The 18,714-nt window shown below is 33.1% G+C and overlaps 4 protein-coding genes across 10 annotated transcripts; 1 reads left to right on the forward strand and 3 right to left on the reverse strand.

Annotated features, from left to right (window-relative positions):
* Positions 1 to 559: 559 nt before the first annotated feature.
* Positions 560 to 2,156, reverse strand: LOC109596026 (uncharacterized). Its single transcript, XM_020011478.2, has 3 exons — positions 1,961 to 2,156; positions 1,806 to 1,909; positions 560 to 829 (listed from the first exon to the last, which is right to left on the reverse strand). Exons 1-3 carry the CDS (start codon positions 2,124 to 2,126, stop codon positions 593 to 595), a joined length of 507 nt encoding a protein of 168 aa, XP_019867037.1. The 5' UTR covers positions 2,127 to 2,156; the 3' UTR covers positions 560 to 592.
* On the reverse strand, positions 1,009 to 1,699 carry LOC109596027 (uncharacterized). The gene is made up of 3 exons (XM_020011479.2): positions 1,565 to 1,699; positions 1,410 to 1,513; positions 1,009 to 1,357 (listed from the first exon to the last, which is right to left on the reverse strand). Exons 1-3 carry the CDS (start codon positions 1,647 to 1,649, stop codon positions 1,157 to 1,159), a joined length of 390 nt encoding a protein of 129 aa, XP_019867038.1. The 5' UTR covers positions 1,650 to 1,699; the 3' UTR covers positions 1,009 to 1,156.
* A 4,913-nt stretch (positions 2,157 to 7,069) lies between the features above and the next one.
* Positions 7,070 to 13,893, forward strand: LOC109596024 (chitin deacetylase 1). Its single transcript, XM_049970884.1, has 7 exons — positions 7,070 to 7,172; positions 8,593 to 8,817; positions 11,571 to 11,798; positions 11,881 to 12,124; positions 12,175 to 12,452; positions 12,505 to 12,749; positions 13,354 to 13,893. Exons 1-7 carry the CDS (start codon positions 7,070 to 7,072, stop codon positions 13,627 to 13,629), a joined length of 1,599 nt encoding a protein of 532 aa, XP_049826841.1. The 3' UTR covers positions 13,630 to 13,893.
* Positions 13,894 to 14,622: 729 nt separating this feature from the next.
* LOC109596038 (serine/arginine-rich splicing factor 2) lies at positions 14,623 to 18,084 on the reverse strand. 7 transcript variants are annotated; one of them, XM_049970396.1, is made up of 6 exons: positions 17,927 to 18,084; positions 17,670 to 17,868; positions 17,480 to 17,617; positions 16,691 to 16,886; positions 16,573 to 16,630; positions 14,623 to 15,643 (listed from the first exon to the last, which is right to left on the reverse strand). In XM_049970396.1, the coding sequence occupies exons 2-4, from the start codon at positions 17,849 to 17,851 to the stop codon at positions 16,691 to 16,693; spliced, it is 516 nt and encodes a 171-aa protein (XP_049826353.1). In that variant the 5' UTR covers positions 17,852 to 17,868; positions 17,927 to 18,084; the 3' UTR covers positions 14,623 to 15,643; positions 16,573 to 16,630. The 7 variants fall into 7 exon arrangements, with proteins under 7 accessions (XP_049826353.1, XP_049826350.1, XP_049826349.1 ...); XM_049970393.1 differs by having other exon boundaries at positions 14,623 to 15,640; positions 16,691 to 16,904; XM_049970392.1 differs by having other exon boundaries at positions 16,691 to 16,904.
* Positions 18,085 to 18,714: the final 630 nt, after the last annotated feature.

Raw genomic sequence — 18,714 nt, forward strand, 5'->3', positions numbered from 1 at the left:
TTAATAATCAAACAATATAATCTTTACTTTAAATTTTTTCTCACGGTCATGATCCATCATTTTTACATTTTAATTCTTATCGAAATATTTTCTAATTAATATGGTATTAAGATAAAATTAAATACATCAGATTATGATTAGGAAAGATCCCACACAATTACCCTTCGAGATTCTTATAAAAAATTTAACTTATTGTAACGAAATAAAGAACGAAATTCTCTATTTTCAAATTAATACAAGAAAATGTGTCCTAGATATTGTTATTCATAACATCAAATAGTAGTCACATAGACGAAAATTTGTTTTGCAATTTATTTTCTAACAGAGATCAAATATCCTCCAAGGAATCAGTTGCAGTTTCTGAAAACCAAATCACCAACAAAACGGCCAGTAAAGTAATTGGCCACTATTTAGTTATCGTTAGCATCCCTACGTGACAACTTGTACAATAGTCATGTTCCACTCAAGAGACAGTCCCACCCTAGAGACCCTCACTATAAGACTTGGATAACCTTATTCCCAGGGACAAATCGATATTAATTTCTACTTTCAAAAGACATTCGACAATAAAATTTTTATTTACAGTTACAAATCAGGGTAATAAATCGGCAGGGCTGCTCTTCCAATTGCCCTTTACCACGATTATCCCCTCTGAAGACATACAGCAATCGGCCGAACTCTGGTCCCATTCCCTCTGGAAATTCGGGTACAATTTTATCAAAGAAATCATTCCGAAACTTAATCTTCGTTCAGCAAGCAAAAGTATATTTTTCTGGGATAATTCACATTTCACATTAGACGGTTTGTAGCCCCTTCCATCTAAAATAAACTATAAAATATATTAGTTAATTATTAAATTTCTGAGATGATCTTAAATTTAAAATAATTTAATATTTAATATATCTAAAATAACAGAAATTTAAATAATATATTGATTATATTATCCGCATAAACGATGTAATTTTAATAATTTTAATTTATTATTAAATAAGGAATTAAAATTCCATCTATAACTCATAAATTTTATTGATTTGTAATCACAACAATTGTTATACTAAAAAAACGTCTACAATTGATCGATTAATTTTAATCTGTAACATTTCTTTTCTTCGAAATTTTGAATAAAGTCACTTTGAATTTTCAGTTCGGAACAAATTTACTTCCAGGCTCCTGTAACAAGGATAATGCCTTCAGTTGACATGCAGCAATCCCCAGAATCGGGATCCCAAATTTTGGGCATTCCCGGATACATTTTCGACATGTTCTTGTCTTCTCTTTCTGCCTTTATCACAACTTCATCCTGTGATAAAGAAGCCGTGACATCTTTCGGTTCGTAACCTCTGCAGTCCAATACAATCTGTCAGATTTGCTGTTTGATTACTTATTAACATAATATATTCAATACCTACCTCAAAGTTATGATCATTGTAAAATGCATGGTCTATTTGAGGTATGTGAGTATAAAATTGTTCTGGGGTTAATTTAGTATTCACAATGGATTTCCAATCAACACCTAAATTTGCCAATGTTAATACAATTCCGATCATTTTTTAAAAATAAATACCTTTTTGGGTTAGTCTAGACCGCACAGAAGCGAAAATCATATCCGTTATAAAACTCATACAATACCGACATTTAATAATTTTCATTTTGAATTTGGAATTTTGAAGACGTATGAATTATTTAAAATGTCAATTAAAATATGACAAAGAATTTTTAATGAGTGCCGTATGACTCATTATACCTGACATCATACCCTATATTTTACAATTACTTATCATTAGAAAATAATAATCATTATTTACCTCAAATCCACAATCATAAAACACACTTTTATCAATTTCTGGTATTTGTAACATAGCTTGCACCGGCGTCAAATGTATTTTAACAACACTCTGCCAATCAATTCCTAAAAGAATACTCTGGTATCACAAATAATAGTTTTTAGATGATTATACACCTGCGTCAGTTAAACTTTGCCGAGCTGTGTCAAAATATCCATCAGTTTCAAAAGACATGCATCTTCTACAATATATCACTTTCTTTCCATCGTCACACAAAGATTTTCGAAGAATATTAATAGATTTGACCCAAGTTATTCGCGAAAAATTGCCAAAAAATTTCATCTTTCATTTTAATTTTGTCAATCTGTATTATAAAAGTCACTTCATCTTTTTATTATAAATAATAATATACAGGGGATTGTTTTATAATTGTATTATTACATTTGTGTTACTTTTGTTAAAAGTTTCGAAACAACGCGAGTGACGACATTAATACTTGTTATGCACACAGATATCCTTCGACTTATAAACAATTAAAATTATTGTAACGAAATAAATAGATGTATTTCCAAATTAATATAAAAACTGTTAGTTCTAAATATTCTTCATTTAGAAAATCAAATATCAACAAAAATTTATTTTGTAATTTACTTTCTAACAAAGATCAAATATACCGATAGAAATGCGATTGATCCGATTGCAAATTAAGAGAGACATCAAGCACGACAGAGATAGTAAGTCTGCAAGTTTGCCTCAAAATTCAATGGGATCAAACACTTTTCGACAAGGAATCAGTTGAAAACGAAATCACCAACATAACGGCCAATACAGAATGATTTTTTTTTTTTTTTTTTTTTTTTTTATTGGGTCAAAGAGGGGAAAATCTACAAGACGCCTTCTGGTGGAAGTCGAAGGCAGTGTCGGACTAACCGACTAAAAACCCCTCTCCGGGCACCGATCCGAAGATAATGGCCTAAGAGTATAACCATATAGGTTTAGGAAAATAGAGAGAAGGAAAAAATTAAAGAGGTTTGCGGCTAACCGCCACATACTAAAGAAAAGATGTCCCAGAGAGACGCAAAGGTCTAGACAGCCAAGAGACAAGGTTTCTTGCATCTGTCAGATTCACAGGGTTGGATGTCATGCAAGCATGCAATCTCCGGATTAGAGTGTTGAAAGATAGATCTCCGGAGATTGAGGGCATGTTTGCGCCGCAGCTCTAAAAGAGAGGAAATGTTGTATTCGAAACAGACTTGTCTGTTACGAATATAGTATGGGACACTCAGGGCCGAACTCACTAGCCTCATGTAGGTCCCTTGCAGGGACGATCTTTCTTATTTCCTCTCAATGTGCTTTATATCATAGGGAATAGGAGTATTGTCATATGTGTGGTGGTTTTCTGCACACAACCTGAATCTGTTATTTTCTTGTCCACCTAAAATATCAAAAAACGTTAGTTAATATTTTTATCTCCATTGTGGATTTAATTATTGGTGCTACATTGTTTAACTTAGATTTAAAAAAATGTCGAATTTTTATTTGGTATGGATCCATGTGATATAGATAAATGTGTCGCTAACAATTATTAACTTCATTTAAGTCATCTATTGATATTCTTTGCAAAATAATAATAAAACCAAATTTTAAATAGGAGTGCATCTCACGTCTATCTTTAAAATATATTTGAGTCTTTACTTGACACGACTAATGGTAGTCCACAACAATGCAGAAACTTTATAATCAAAGGAACATCAACTAATTTAAACCAGAGATAATTAACGGCAGTCCGACATACGAAAGCTTTCAACGAGCATAATAGGTGTTTTGTTATTTTTCCCTATATATGTAGGTGTTGCCATGAATGTGGACAAATATGTGAAGTGGAATTTATGATAAAAATTAAATAAAATTCGGGATTGAAGTACAATAATTTCAGCCATCTTTTTCCTAGAATTTTATGATAAAAGATGTGTAATATTCTAGTTAACGATGGGTTATTATAGATTATTTGTCTCTAGTTTATCGTTGTGTAAATATCAGATAATTAATTTTACAAAATTGTTATGAGTTAAAATTTATTGATAAAAACAAATGAACTCAGTCCACTTTTTTTAAGACAAAACTTTTAGAGCTAAATGCATTACAAAAATGTAGCCAAACTCGATGAGCAACCAAACGACGTTTGAATTTAAATCCCTTACAATAATTTTAAGGAAAGACAGTTCACATTACGACGAGCGGGAATTAGTCAACGACGCGATTACCAATGAGATGAATTATAATTTTTCAACGAATTTGAATTTCTGAATGTCTGCCATTCGGAACGTAAGATCAAATAAAAGAACGTAAAATATTCAATCACATTTCTGTGTAAATCAATCGGCTCTATTTGGGATTTATACGCCGACATTCTTTTCATATCAAAATTCTGAACCATTTATACGATTAATTTTATTTTGTACAATTAATTCAATGTATTTATTAACCAGGTCAACCATTCAATCACGTTCTCATAAATATCGTTTTAAGTAAACACGTAAAATTCCAAATTGCTTTTTGATGCATCGCACCTTGGGGATTTGAATTTGTGCCTATTGATTTTAATTCGAAATGCGAGCTGTAACGATTCTAATCAAAACAAGTGTTTTCAAGCCTATATGATTGGAATATATGGTTATGTGAAATCATTCATTGGAATCTTTATTCGATTAGGATTATCATTATCTTATATCACTATTACGCTTGAACCAAATCTAAAGATTCGAAACAATTACAGATTTCTGTATCGATATCTTCCCATAATCAGGGTAGTAGTTGATATGCCATTGGTCGCATCCGATTTGGCGATTTATTAAGGCCGTCATTAAACGTAAAGTACGGACGTGGATGTCCAATAAACGTTCGGCAGTTAGATCATGCAAGAACATAGAGGGGTCCACCGTCTCTATATTCTGAACATGTCCTATCTACTCAATCTAGTTTACTTTGAAAACGGCCAACTAGACAAGCACTGTAATCTACCTCACAAATGTTTACCTCCGACATAAATTTGGACAATCTATATAACTTATAGCAATCGATAGTTCCAATACTTATGATCTTTTACATGCACAAATATATAAATTATTAAGAGAAAGTTTAAGAAGTCTAGGTAAAAATATCATCATCGTGTTGGAGTTCAAAGTTGACTTGAAATAACCACCAAATCAGAATCTTGGCTTGTCCTCGCTAACATGGTAGTAGATACCCTGTTGACAACATGTCATGGCAGAGAGTTTTTAAAATGCATTACGTCAATTTCATGTGTGAAAGTATCAGATGGACTCAACATGTTTCCCAGTTGCACCAAAAAAACGTTGCATGTATGCTCTTCTGCAATCCGTACTCCAACGCGTCCGAAATAAAGGTTTTCACGGTTGTAAACTTAAAAAACAACTTTGGGATAGGGGGGTTTCGAAGGCCCTAAAGGGGCTCGTGACGACCGCTTTAAAAACGCCGCCGCTTCCAGTCCCCCGATATCCATCTATTACGGTTATAGTTAGTATTCATGACGGAATCAAGTTACCTAACTGAGTGGAAAACAATTGAAATAAATTTTCAGCGTTTCAAGACACAGTGTGCGCCGAACTGTGAACTGAATCTGTACGTGGACCATAATTGGAAATTGTATCTCCGGTCGTTGTCTGGGCTGCGTTTCCCTGTTTGTTTGCCAGTTGCGGATGTGCATTACCTCGGATGTTAACGGGTCTAACCTTCCATAGTCGGCGACGAGTCTGCGGGAAAAATTATTTGCTTTCTATCTCGCGTTTATTACAGGAAGGATGGACATTATGATCGTAAAATTTTCTCGTTCTAAAACATATTCTTTTATTATTAAATTTAATGGCCCTAGTTATTTTTATTAAAATACGTTTAGATATGTAATTAATAGTGTGACAATAGAAAGTGAAAAATAATGGAAATAATAGATCTATAATACAAATAATTAATGATAATTTCTCATAATAAGATAAGAATATCCATTATAACCATATGTTATCGTTATAATCTATTGTTAAAAACTGTTATCATTACCTTTTATCGGTGTCAACAATCACTAACGTGGTTACTAATCACTTTTAAAATATATTTGTACAAGGATCCAAACAAAAAACATTTCAATACATAATTCATTATACTGATTTCATATTTTATAAAGAAACTTTAATAAAATAGTCATATATCTATAAAATGTAGGCCAAAGAAAGATACGTCACAACAGGTGAAATTGAAAGTAAACGTTTACACGCATTAAGAGAAATACATTTCTAAATTAACAATTTAAAACTCACACGACATGCCATTAAACTCGATCTAATTGGAGCATATTTGAAATCAGGCATGGGCTGTACGTGAAAACGGTTCATTTCCATTGCGACTTCAAACAATAGCACCCGTAGTTGAAAAGCAATCGGTTCACTCTTGCAACTCTCGGCTCAATACGAATTGCGAATTTCCCAACAGGAAGCAACTAAAATTGTGTATCGGTGAAAAATCATAACCGAATTTCCTGCTGTACAACGACAAAAACAAATGATTTATCGGTCCGAATTGCTTGAACTGTACGCGAAATATACGTCACCCTCCGGCGATTGCCCCCAATGAAAAACCCGTCTACTTCCGGCCGGAGCTTTTCCGGGACTTACCGCTGTCGGCGGACAACAAAAGGACCTTACGCTACCATATTTTTTCACTTTGTCCGGTTTCGCAAGAGTTTATTAATACATCTATCCAATATGGCTCTTCTTTCTAATACCTATTGACGAAACTACAAATGACGGGGTAAGAAGTGAGTGAGTTTGAAAAAAAATTAATGCCTAGCTAAGATGAAAATATTAAAGTTGTATAAATTTATGATTTCAAAACCAAATATCTTAAAATAATTACTTCGTCACATAAAATCGTTTGCTTGGCTAGCACAAGTTTTTTGCTCACAAAATCCAAACATCGCATGTTTGTCCTTTCTCGTAGTTTGATGATATATGAACAAACTAATCATGATTTGATGATCAGTCAAAGAAACAGTATGTTGGTTTTGCGTAGCTCGGATCTAGGCGACGTGCCATTGACGACATTAAATGGAAAAGAAATTGAATTCCTCGCGGGACCAGTGTGTGCACACACACATGATGGCGTGAGTCCCGTGGATCGCACATTCGAGCCCCGCAGATAATTATGATAATGTCGAGAAAGTCCAGAAGAGAAAACACGTGGTTGATGTCTTCAGTTTGTGTCAGTTCGTCGTGATGGACGCGCGACATAATTCGTTTGTCGGCAAACGGTGGCCGGGCTGTTTTTACGCGTTCACTTCGTACGCCCTATTTCTTGGACTAACGCCTTTTGCTTTCGGTAAGGAAACTGTCATTTATCACAGTACACCACCAAATCACGAAGCACGTTTCAATAATGAGTTCATTAGTTGTTTATCCACGGTTCCAACAGAACTTATGTTTAAGGAATTTTTAGAATATTGTGCAGATATTCAGTTAATTATTAATCCCTAGTAATAATTAATATCAAAAATTAAATATATTATTATTGACAACACCTGTTACATGTTGAAAAAGATGCTTTTAAAAAGAGAAACCACTTTTGTTTTTAATTTTTTGTTGTGTTAAATTTATTATACACTGTAAAACAACGAGTACGAGGTTATTCGTTAGGGTTTCTCTAAACATTGTCGTTTTAAAAATTTGTGATAATGGGCTTTAAAGGTAACATATATTGATAATGATGTACAAACAAGGCAAAGTTTAAAAATTCAACAGTTAACCGAACTCATGCTGATGTGAATATTGTAGAGTAATTTCAGCGAATGGAAATCCGGATGGGAAAACAAAGGAAATCGAATGGTAAAATAAAATTCATAGAAAATGGTGAAAGGCGGCAAACCGGAATTTCATCCGGGCCCTCTAATCCGCTACCAAAGTGATTGTTGACAAGCTTATTGAAAATATGATGGATTGAAAGGAAAATTCAACGGAAACATCCTTCTTTCGTGTTGTATTGGAAAGATTTATCATTCGAACGGGTGAAAATAGCCGTGGCTGGATATGAATCCTGCGGGCGTATCCATCACTTTTTTTATGATCTTGGGCCTGTCACACGACAATAAAATATTTATAAGCGAGCCCGAAATACTAATGGTCCTTTCACTACAAATGCTCGTTTCAGATTGCATCAATCAATTTGAAACACAAACAATATTGTCGAAAATAAAAATATTCAAGGGATGAAAAAGTTATGATTTAAATGATGTTAAATATGAAGTCCCATTAACTTACAACATCTCGAAAGCGCACGTCGAAAATACAACAGTCAATATTTTCCAATACAAAGTCAATGCTTGCTGTTTATTGCCAGACATGCCATATGTTAACCAGGGCAATATTTCGTAATTAGTCTAATAATGTAATAATGATGTATTGCATTCAGAATTGAGTGGTATTGTGCGAACTCATCTCTCACAATATTGACCCACTTACAAGGACAATAATGCAGCCGGAAACCGAAAGCAAAGATTCACTTAATAAACCCGAGAGTAAAAGTTATTAATCGGATTCAGATTTTCTGCATAACTAGTTGCCGAAAGTTTATTTGTTTTATGTCCTAAGGTCAATGGCAGAATTGATAATCTATTCATATAAGCTATGTGCAATATCAGCAATATTAAATTCCATTCTTCATATTTTCTTAAACCATCGTATACTTAACCTTGTGAAATACATATAAATTGTCAAAAATAAATAATATATACAATTTTTTACAGTAATAGCATCGGACCCTCAGATTAAATGTTTGGAACATGGACGATTTTATAGAGATCCGGACCGACCGACGCACAAAATTTGGACATCGTATGAATGTTCCAAGTATTATCTTTGTCTCGAAGGCGAAGTATTCAATTTCCAGTGCTCATCAGGACTACTGTTTGACGTCAACAGACAGATTTGTGATTTTAAATTGAATGTTGATAATTGCGATATAACTACAGGTGAGAAATTTTTTATACTGTCTATTATCAATATTATATATATCATTCGTATTTATAAACCTTTTAAATCTTTAATAGATAAGTTTATTCGAGTCATTCATTACATGCATTAATGTTTTGAACCCTATATTATATTTGTTATTTTTTGCGTAGTTCAGGTAAATATATTTTTTTTGTATGATTGCGTTCAAAATTTAAAAATTATTTTAGATGGATCAAGAATTAAAATAATGAATGTTGATAATTGCGATATAACTACAGGTGAGAAATTTTTTATACTGTCTATTATCAATATTATTTATATCATTCGTATTTATAAATCTTTTAAATCTTTAATAGATAAGTTTATTCGAGTCATTCATTTATGCATTGATGTTTTAAACCCTATATTATATTTGTAATCTTTTGCGTAGTTCAAGTAAATATTTTTTTTTGTATGACTGCGTTCAAAATTTAAAAATTATTTTAGATGGATCAAGAATTAAAAGATACAGTGTTAGCGGAACTGAAGTGCAAAAGTGTTTGTTTGTCCTTCCATAAAATTTAAAAAAGAATATAACTACTGTAAGAACTGTTCAAATTCTGGTGAAAGAAATCATTCACTGGAAAACATATTTAATAAAGTGAAGTTCCCCTGTAAGTTTCAGAAATATCATTATTAATTTGCTGGATTAAATGACTCAGTTAACGAATATGAAATGGTATGCGATAAAAAAATATTTTGGTGTATATATTCCTTGCTAAATTATGAGAAATGTATTAACCAGTGGCAGTGGGGAGCTAACGGATTCAACACCTGCAAGTCCAATCCATCCCCAGGAAGATCTCGGATCTTCCTCAGATTGGACTTGTTCTTCCGAACCCAGTTGACAGGGGGCTGGCATCTTTGTCAGTCTCGTCTTCTGGTTTAGCATATCCCGTATATGCAAATATATGTTCTTTTACCCCATGTATGATTTATATCATACATTGTAAACACTATGGTTATGATCTTCGGATCGGTGCCCGGAAAGGGGTTTTTAGACTTTCCTCTCTTTGTTCCCCAAACAAAAAAAAATGAGATATGTACGGTCAGCAACAGATCTGGAGTTACACCTTGAAGACTATATTCGCTTGCAGCGAGTGTGTGGGAGTGAAGGGAGAGTATTAAAACTGTGTTCAAATACGGCAATAGTAAATAAATGTTTTCCTATGTATTGTTGCGTCATACTCGCATTATTAATTTTTGACAAATTAAGAATATTGCTGTGTTCACATTATGTATTTTGAATCGGATACTAATGTATACATTTTACTCAATTATGATATAATATGTTGGTAATTAAGGATTATATTCATATCGTACCAAAGTCTTACTAAAACAAGTAAATTCAAAAAATGTCTATTTTATCAAAATAAATTATATAATCATTCTAGAAACAACAAAAATAAAAAGAACACAAATTTAAAGATTAAAATATATAATCTAAAAATTATAAAATACAAGGAGAAGTAAAAAAGAGAGATAGTAACAATGCACCTCAAGCGATTCTGAATTCGAAGTGTAACTGCAGATCTGTCGCTGGTCGTACAAGGAGTGGACAAGAATTTGAGGATTACTTTAAGAAAAATCATGATAAGATGAAATTGGGACCCAAAATTCAGTTGTGTGGAGGATCCAACCGTATTGAAGTTTATGCACATGGAGAAATATTCCAAGTTCTTCATCCATCGATTGCTTCAATGCCGGAAAATATGTGAAAGTTTTTCAACTGACTGAGACAAACATGATCAAAGAAACAGAAATATATAAATATTGATTCATTCATAGTATTATTTAGAACACAAAGAATACCTGAAGTATTTTATCTCAAATATGCAGACACTATTATTAAAATTAATTGTTGCAAATCACTATACATGATTTGGGTGTGTTATTAGTATCACAATTGAAAACAATGCAAATGAAAGTGTCTTCAATCAGTGGTATTTCAAGATAATCAAATTATAACTAAAAATGGCAGGTCTTGTCTGAATTATTAAAATTATTTTCCTGTAATTAACATTTTTAATTTTACTTTCTTCTATGATTTATATGATATGATAGAATAGTAGAAATCTTTTAAATTATATAGATTCTTAACAGGAAACAAATCCTATTTGGGAATGGATTCACAACAAATATGAGATGAATCTTATGAAATTGAATAAGCGACCACATCAACAACATTAAACTTAATGTTATGTGGTATTTTTTTCCTTTTTTCATTTTATCTAATGTTTTTCGGTTAAATATTAAATATAATGGACGCAAGCCCGAAAGATAGTTGATTTCTAGGTTATATTAATTTACCTTTAATTAACTATTGCATTCACGGATATGTGTAAAGAAAAGTAAGAATATTTTAATTGTACCAATCTCTAAAAACGTTTTGGCTTCGAAATAATATATTTGGGTACGTGTAACAAAATTTATTATAAAAATAATATAAAGTACCTCTTATTTATGATGTTAAAAATATACTTTGAAAATTAATGACTACATAAACAAATATTATATGTAAGATTTATTTCATTCCTTTCAAATATTTTAAATAGATAATGTCGATATTTATTATGAACCATCAGTTCAACACTGAATATTAAAAACTTTAAAGCTAAAGACATAATTAGGTCTGTTAAATTCTCATAGTTTCAATTCTTTGATACTCAAATTAATAAGCCCACATATTTTCCTCTTCTATACAATTCACAAACGATTTAACCATTTTCAGAAGCGGTCATCCCCAAACCACTCCTGGACAAGGCGAAGTGTCCTGACAAAAATTACCTGGGATGTGCTGACGGCACTTGTCTACCACAGGAATATTTCTGCGACGGATCTACGGATTGCGTAGACGGAAGTGACGAAGGTCACTGCGATTCACAGCAGGACCCAAATGCCGCTCCCGCTTGCAATCCTGCTAACTGCACACTGCCAGATTGTTTCTGCTCTAAGGACGGTAGGTGGTAAGATCCACGCACAGACAACACACTTTTCCCCAATTGATGAAAATAAAATAATAGTGTTTAATAATATTTTAGGGACTCGTATTCCCGGAGAGCTGAGGCCATCTGAAGTACCTCAAATGGTTATACTAACATTCGATGATGCAATTAATGAGGATAATTTTAATTTATACGAAAAAACATTATTTCCCGATAACAGACAAAATCCTAACGGCTGTCCCATTAAAGCCACCTTTTACGTCAGTCATCAATATAATAATTACCATCAGACTCAAAGTTTATGGAACAAAGGACACGAAATCGGAATACATTCCATAACGTAAGTTAAGAAATATTAAATAAAAATATATTGAAATGATTTATGATTAGACACCGAGGACCAGAGGACTGGTGGTCCAATAATGCGACAATAGAAGACTGGTTCGACGAAATGGTTGGTGAAGCGAATATCTTGCACAAGTTCGCACACGTGAGAATGGAAGATGTGAGAGGCCTAAGAGTGCCGTTCTTAAGAGTAGGTTGGAACAGGCAGTTTCTGATGATGAAAGAATTCGGATTTTTATATGACAGCTCCATGGTAGCACCGTTCTCCAATCCTCCATTATGGCCGTACACTATGGATTATAAAATCCCTCACAGTTGTACAGGTTAATTAATTTTTTTTGTTTAGAAGTTTTTGCGAAGGTTTAATTTTTACAGGCGTCAAACAAAAATGTCCGTCTAGATCATATCCGGGTATTTGGGAAATGGTCATGAATCAGTTGGAGGTAAACGATTACACTTGTGCAATGGTGGATTCTTGTCCACCAAATTTAACGGGGGAGGAAGTTTACAGAATGCTAATGCACAACTTCAAAAGGCACTATATGACTAATCGAGCTCCTTATGGTTTATATTTTCATTCCACGTGGTTCAAAAATCCGGAGTACTTAACAGCATTTCAGGTTGGTTATAAAAAATTATATTTGCATATATATATATATATATATATATATATATATATATATATTCTACATGAAATTTAAGTTCATTAATAACTTTTTGTGGCCCACACAGATGGGGAATTTTTTTTTATTGTGTCCGAGCTGAACAATCCACGTTTTTCTGATTCAGCATCAGTAAATGTCAACGTTAAAATCAGTGAAACAAAATAAGTCCGCTTTTTAAATTTTATCGCCGGTCCGATTGCGAAAGCGCGTCACGACATGATATATGTGAACAACCAATCTTGGTAAGAGCTATGGAAAAACATCAATCCCGGTGTCCAGGAAACGGATAAACAGGAACAAAAAACAATAGGGGGTTGGAAACAAATCAAGCGCGACACTACAGGATAAACCCATAAATCCCAATTAACACCGTCCTATGACATTCACGTACATTGCATCTGTGCCTCCATATACCAAATAGAGTAAACTTACCTACTTAAGTGTCAACATATTTATTACTTGACATAACATAAGACTCACATTGGAAACATATTTTTATATTCAAATTTTTAGTCTTAATTTAATTACTATATAGTGCTTAATGTCTTTCAAATTCCAGACATTCGTGGATGACGTCCTAAAACGAAACGACGTATGGTTTGTCACCAACTGGCAAGCAATCCAGTGGATGCGTCGACCAGTTCCCAACAACGAGCTACATAAATTCATACCATGGTCCTGCAAAAAGCAAATCGATCCCTCAGAGGTAGCTTGCAGCATACCAAACGTTTGCAAGCTTCACAGCAGGGTCTTCCAACAAGACAGATACTTCCATACATGTTCAACGTGTCCGCCCAAATATCCCTGGATTAGAAACGAATTTGGATTAGACTAAAAAAAATTTCTGGTGTATATGCGGGACTCGTTGACTGATTTTAAGAACCTGTGAAAATACCAGATATAATTGTTAATTATCTGTATTTATTGAGGCATTAGGTTTTGTACTGAGATTTTATATTTTTATTTATTGATTAAATTTTTGAATTACACTTGAGTGTTATATGTGATGGCCAATTATTTTGGACGATGACAACACTCATTTATACAGGGTGTTCCAAAAACGAACAAACGATAAATTATAAAGGTACCTTTTATGAAATTTAAATAATTATCAAAAGTCAGAAGTCTAAATAAATCATAACACGCAGATTGCTCATGTGAACATTCCTAATTTCAAAATTATAAGTTTTATTATTTCAGCATAAGTATTATTCATCTGAACGCATACTATTTTACAAAGAGAAATCATTGTTTCTACAACTGTGACGTAAATTTTATAAATAAATAAATAATAAATGTTTCAAGCATCACCATCTAAATTGTCAGTTGCTGACAATACACAAATCATAGATTCATTTTTAATCTTGTGACAAATATTCGACTTGTAATTTTAAGTTGATTTGAGATTACTGTGTACTCCCGGTGCGAATATGTTTATTTTTTTTGTTTGGTCGGTGGAGGAACTTATTTTTGAATCTTCGATTTTATAATAAAATTTTTAATTATGTTTATGAATAACGAAATTTAAATTTGTCGTCGCCACCTTCCACCGTCGCAACTACATATTTTGGATTAAATTAATAACCTATGAAAAGTTCCTTGACGACGTACAATCATATTTTTGCGTCAATTTTAGAACATCATTATATAATTCGTCTTCCATTAAGATACTTAACTGATGGAAACATCGCAAACCAAAAATCAAAGTAAGGTAACGGATCGAATCGAATCTTAATCTATAATTATAATAATTTTAAATAAACCCTGTACATCGTTTTACATACGACTGTAATGTGTTGGTAGAAATAAATAAAACAAGTTATTTAGTCTAATTGTTTATTGAATGACTATCTGAAAAATAAATATTCTATGTTAATAAACCGAAAATGAAAAAAAAAAAACATAAAAAATATTAAAACATACCTACCTCGGTCATACCTAGAAACAAAAGTTACATTCTACCTGGTTTGATGTACCATCTCACGCAGTCACAATAATAATTTGAGACATTAAGAACCCATCATAAATCAGGTTGAACCATTGAAATAAATACCATATTTCACGTGAATATTTCCGTTAAAAACCAAAAGCCCATTATCATTAAAATGTTTGTTCTGCTATAAAATTTGAACATTTAAAATTAATTTTTACATAATCGAAATAATTACCTCAACCTTGAAGTAAAATCAAATTAATGAATATTATTCCTGTATGTAAGTCGCAACAGGCTTATAATGAATTTATAAAGAAAATTATTATATTATAGAAATACTTTAAAACTTTGCAAGTATCTATATGCAGAAGAAATGTGCACTTAACAATGATGTGAATGTTACAACTCACAATAAATTTGGCAATAAAATATTGAAATCAATAAAATTACGATGTGGCGGTGAAAAATTAGACCCGTTTCGCAATTAACCACAACACATTCAAGTGTTTTAGGAAACTAAAAACTCGGAAACGTCCGTATAAACCCATAATTAAAAAAATAATAAATGAAAAATAAATTTGGTTGAGTAATGTACGCGTTAGCGATGCCCTGGCCACGTCTGCCCAGAGTGGGCGCATTGTGCGCGTTCTGCAATCAGTCGTCGCCGCCTCCGCTACCCCGCTACTCTCCCGAATCTCGATCTCCCTCTCTCCGTCTGCACGGCCGCCGCTCTCGGCAGGACAATGTGAGTGCAAGTCTGGAGGGGGCAGGTGTGTGTGTCTGCTCATGCGCAGCGCAGCAATACACCGCATACAGCACCGCAACCACTGCTCTCTCGCTCGCTCTCCCTCGCACCACCTCTCTCGTTCTCTCCCCCGCCAACTCTCTATCTCGCTCTGACAGCCGCCAGCGCCTGCTGTTACACAGTAAAAAGTACGTTAGTCATGGTGGTTTAAGTGCGACGCCCCACTGGGCCGTTTGCAATTATTCATTTTTGTGTGCAACTATAATCATCGGCCATCGTGTATTTACGATGGGCGGATAAATGCAAAATGCACTATGTACAAATGTGATTGTTTCCATCAATTATGCCATTATTTTTAAGTTTTAAAATATATCAAAATGTAGGTCGAACCAAAATTTATTATATTATGAACTGAATTTCACTGGCGTGTTCTTAAACGTAATTTAAGATGAAATATTTTATTTATTATACAAATTTAAATACTTGTGTATATTTCTTCATATTAAACAAGTTGAGAACACGTTGGTTAATTTATATAGATAATTGGCATAATTGTTGAACTAAAATAAATGGTTCCTAAAATTAACTACAAAAAAACAAATAACAAACGATTTAATTTCAAATAAAATTTATGGGGGGAGAATAATTTACAATCATTCATATTAAATAAAAAACTATGCTTCTGTAAATGAGAAAAGGGATAAATAAAAATTATAGTAAAGAATGATCTTTACATACATATCAAATTCGAAACGACTTAATCCTACATATGCTCAAATGAGGACAAAGTTACAAAATTATCCTAACCTAGTTTTTAAATTACATACATTTTGTAAAAAACAACAAATTTAATTAATGAATATCCCGACACATTGCGGGTATTAATTAACATTTGTAACTGAATATATACTAAAAGTAACAAATTATTGTTACAGAGTCAATTTCTATTGTCACGTCAATAGAAATACTTTTTCAAACTGATATAAAAATGGAAACGATTGCATCGGTAAAAATTAAATAAAATTGATAATGGTTAGGTCAGAGGTGATTTATGGCTTTAGACATTTAATTTTTTCTCTAATAGATATAAAAGTAAATACCTTTAGAGCGGGCGCCTACAAACTGCAGTTAGCGCTCAAACTCTGCACCCTGCTACACCTGGAAACAAAAACAACACAATAACATATATAACAGCTTCCACCTTCATAAAATACTAACCTAAGACCTAGACCTGGACCTTGATTTGCTGTTCGACTTCGACTTGGAGCGTTTCTCCTCTTTGCGCGAAGGAGACCTCGACCTGCCCCTAGAACTCTTGCTGTCCGACCTGGATCGGCTCCTGCTCACCGAACGCCTGGTGTGTGAACGGCTGCGGCTTCTCCTGCCCCTGGACCTTGAACGTGAACGAGAATACCTTGAACGAGAACGTGACCTAAAATTCAACCCACACCACATTGAAAATGACAACCAGGACTCTATGCACACCAAAAACTCGAAAACTATTTCATCGGCATCCAATGTAAAAACCGGCAGTGAGATGCGGTCATTTTGAAAGTGTCCCTGGGTTTTATTGCAACATAATCAATATTTTCATATTGATTATTAGATATCCCCTTGAAAATTGTGTCAGCACTATACCTTCAAAATAACCCATTTATTAGGCAAAATCATGTTAAAGTTTCATGCTTTCAACAAAAGTTATCCAATTATGATCAAATATTATCACACTATTATGTAAAATATGAAAATTAATGTTGAAAATTTGAAGAAATATGTTTCTCCGTTATTTTAAAACCAATACTAGGGATCAAATTTTGAAATCAACAGTTTTAAAATATTTTTGCTTAAATATGTACACAATTTATCATCAACAATTAATTAAATATACATTTACGAACATGGAGTGTCAATTTCTTACGTGAAGTACTTGTGGAGTGACTAATTTTAACATATTTCCTCTTCCATCTGTCAAAGTCATAGAGACATGATGACAAAGGGATAATTTACCTCCTTCTTCCACGATATCTTCTGTGTGGAGATGTGGGTCTCCCGTATCTGGCCATTTGGACTCTCAATTCCCTGCCATCCAACATGCGTCCGTCCATAGCGTCTAATGCGTCTTCAGCATCTCTTTTATCATAAAACCTAAAACGCGACAGTTACGACCTCATGTTACATTGGCATGTGCCACTCTTACCTAACAAAAGCAAATCCTCTGCTTTCTCTCGTAAACCTGTCCCTGGGTATGTAGATGTCCCCGACTTCGCCGCATCGTTCGAAAACTCTACGCAAATCTTCTGGCGTCGTGCGATAAGTGAGATTATCCACTTTTAACGACACCATTCCGTCGATCCTAGGCGGCGGCCTGCCATAATTCATTTTCGACGAAATCTTGACTGCAATCGATCAACTTAAATAATACTTGCCGGTCTTACATTCACGAGTCACACTTACCTACTTTTTATACAAACACCTGAAATTAAAACTCCACACTTTCGTACGTGTACAAAACAATATGGCGCACGGCTTGACGACGGATGACAAAAGAAACAATCGCTGTTGCCTACTTCGTTAGTACAAATTCTCCCAGTTCCTATAGTAACAATTATTTAAAATTCATAATTTATGAATCGTGTAACATCTAAAAATGAGTTTGAATCTGTATTCTAGAAAAAAATATATAAAACTAATCGCTATTTGTATAATTATTAACAACAATAATTAGAAATTTACGCTAAATCCACCTACCAAAATCTCTGCTCGGATAAAATGAAGAAATAATGGCAATACTGCTATCATATTCATGAATACCAAATTTATTATGGTTCAGATATTACAGATTCCTATAATTCATACAAACAATGTCTAAAACAAGTAAAAGTCATAATCAAAATTAAAAGCTGAATTGTAATTTTCTATATCCCAGAATATAACATAAAACATGAAATTAAAATTTTTCCTAAAAGTCCATCTAAAAAGATCTAGGCCCTTAAGGCTCATTGGTAAGGATTGTTTATCCTTAAATAACTCTTAATGTATATGATATAATAATTATTAAATATGAATGGCATTAGTTCTGAAGCTGCTTGAAATGACATATATTTATAACAAACTATAGTTTTTTAATCTAAACGCACAACAATACTTTTTTTAAATAGCTGAATGCATAACTCCAAAATAGGTAAAATATATTACACGATAAGTGTAATGGACAGAGGACTTTTATTTAAATAATTTTGTAT

This window comes from Aethina tumida, chromosome 1, assembly GCF_024364675.1.
Source record: "Aethina tumida isolate Nest 87 chromosome 1, icAetTumi1.1, whole genome shotgun sequence".
Classification (NCBI taxonomy): domain Eukaryota; kingdom Metazoa; phylum Arthropoda; class Insecta; order Coleoptera; family Nitidulidae; genus Aethina; species Aethina tumida.

Coding starts and splice junctions, on each gene's coding strand:
- LOC109596026 (XM_020011478.2), bottom strand. CDS start 2,126: ATGAAATTTTTTGGCAATTTTTCGCGAATAACTTGGGTCAAATCTATT. Junction 1,910..1,960: donor GCAAAGTTTAACTGACGCAG/GTGTATAATCAT, acceptor GTATTCTTTTAG/GAATTGATTGGCAGAGTGTT. Junction 830..1,805: donor TTTATGATTGTGGATTTGAG/GTAAATAATGAT, acceptor TATATTTTATAG/TTTATTTTAGATGGAAGGGG.
- LOC109596027 (XM_020011479.2), bottom strand. CDS start 1,649: ATGAAAATTATTAAATGTCGGTATTGTATGAGTTTTATAACGGATATG. Junction 1,514..1,564: donor GTCTAGACTAACCCAAAAAG/GTATTTATTTTT, acceptor TGGCAAATTTAG/GTGTTGATTGGAAATCCATT. Junction 1,358..1,409: donor ACAATGATCATAACTTTGAG/GTAGGTATTGAA, acceptor CAAATCTGACAG/ATTGTATTGGACTGCAGAGG.
- LOC109596024 (XM_049970884.1), top strand. CDS start 7,070: ATGGACGCGCGACATAATTCGTTTGTCGGCAAACGGTGGCCGGGCTGT. Junction 11,799..11,880: donor TTGTTTCTGCTCTAAGGACG/GTAGGTGGTAAG, acceptor ATAATATTTTAG/GGACTCGTATTCCCGGAGAG. Junction 12,453..12,504: donor AATCCCTCACAGTTGTACAG/GTTAATTAATTT, acceptor TAATTTTTACAG/GCGTCAAACAAAAATGTCCG.
- LOC109596038 (XM_049970393.1), bottom strand. CDS start 17,851: ATGAATTATGGCAGGCCGCCGCCTAGGATCGACGGAATGGTGTCGTTA. Junction 17,618..17,669: donor AGAGGATTTGCTTTTGTTAG/GTAAGAGTGGCA, acceptor GTCGCGTTTTAG/GTTTTATGATAAAAGAGATG. Junction 16,905..17,479: donor AGATATCGTGGAAGAAGGAG/GTAAATTATCCC, acceptor GTTGAATTTTAG/GTCACGTTCTCGTTCAAGGT.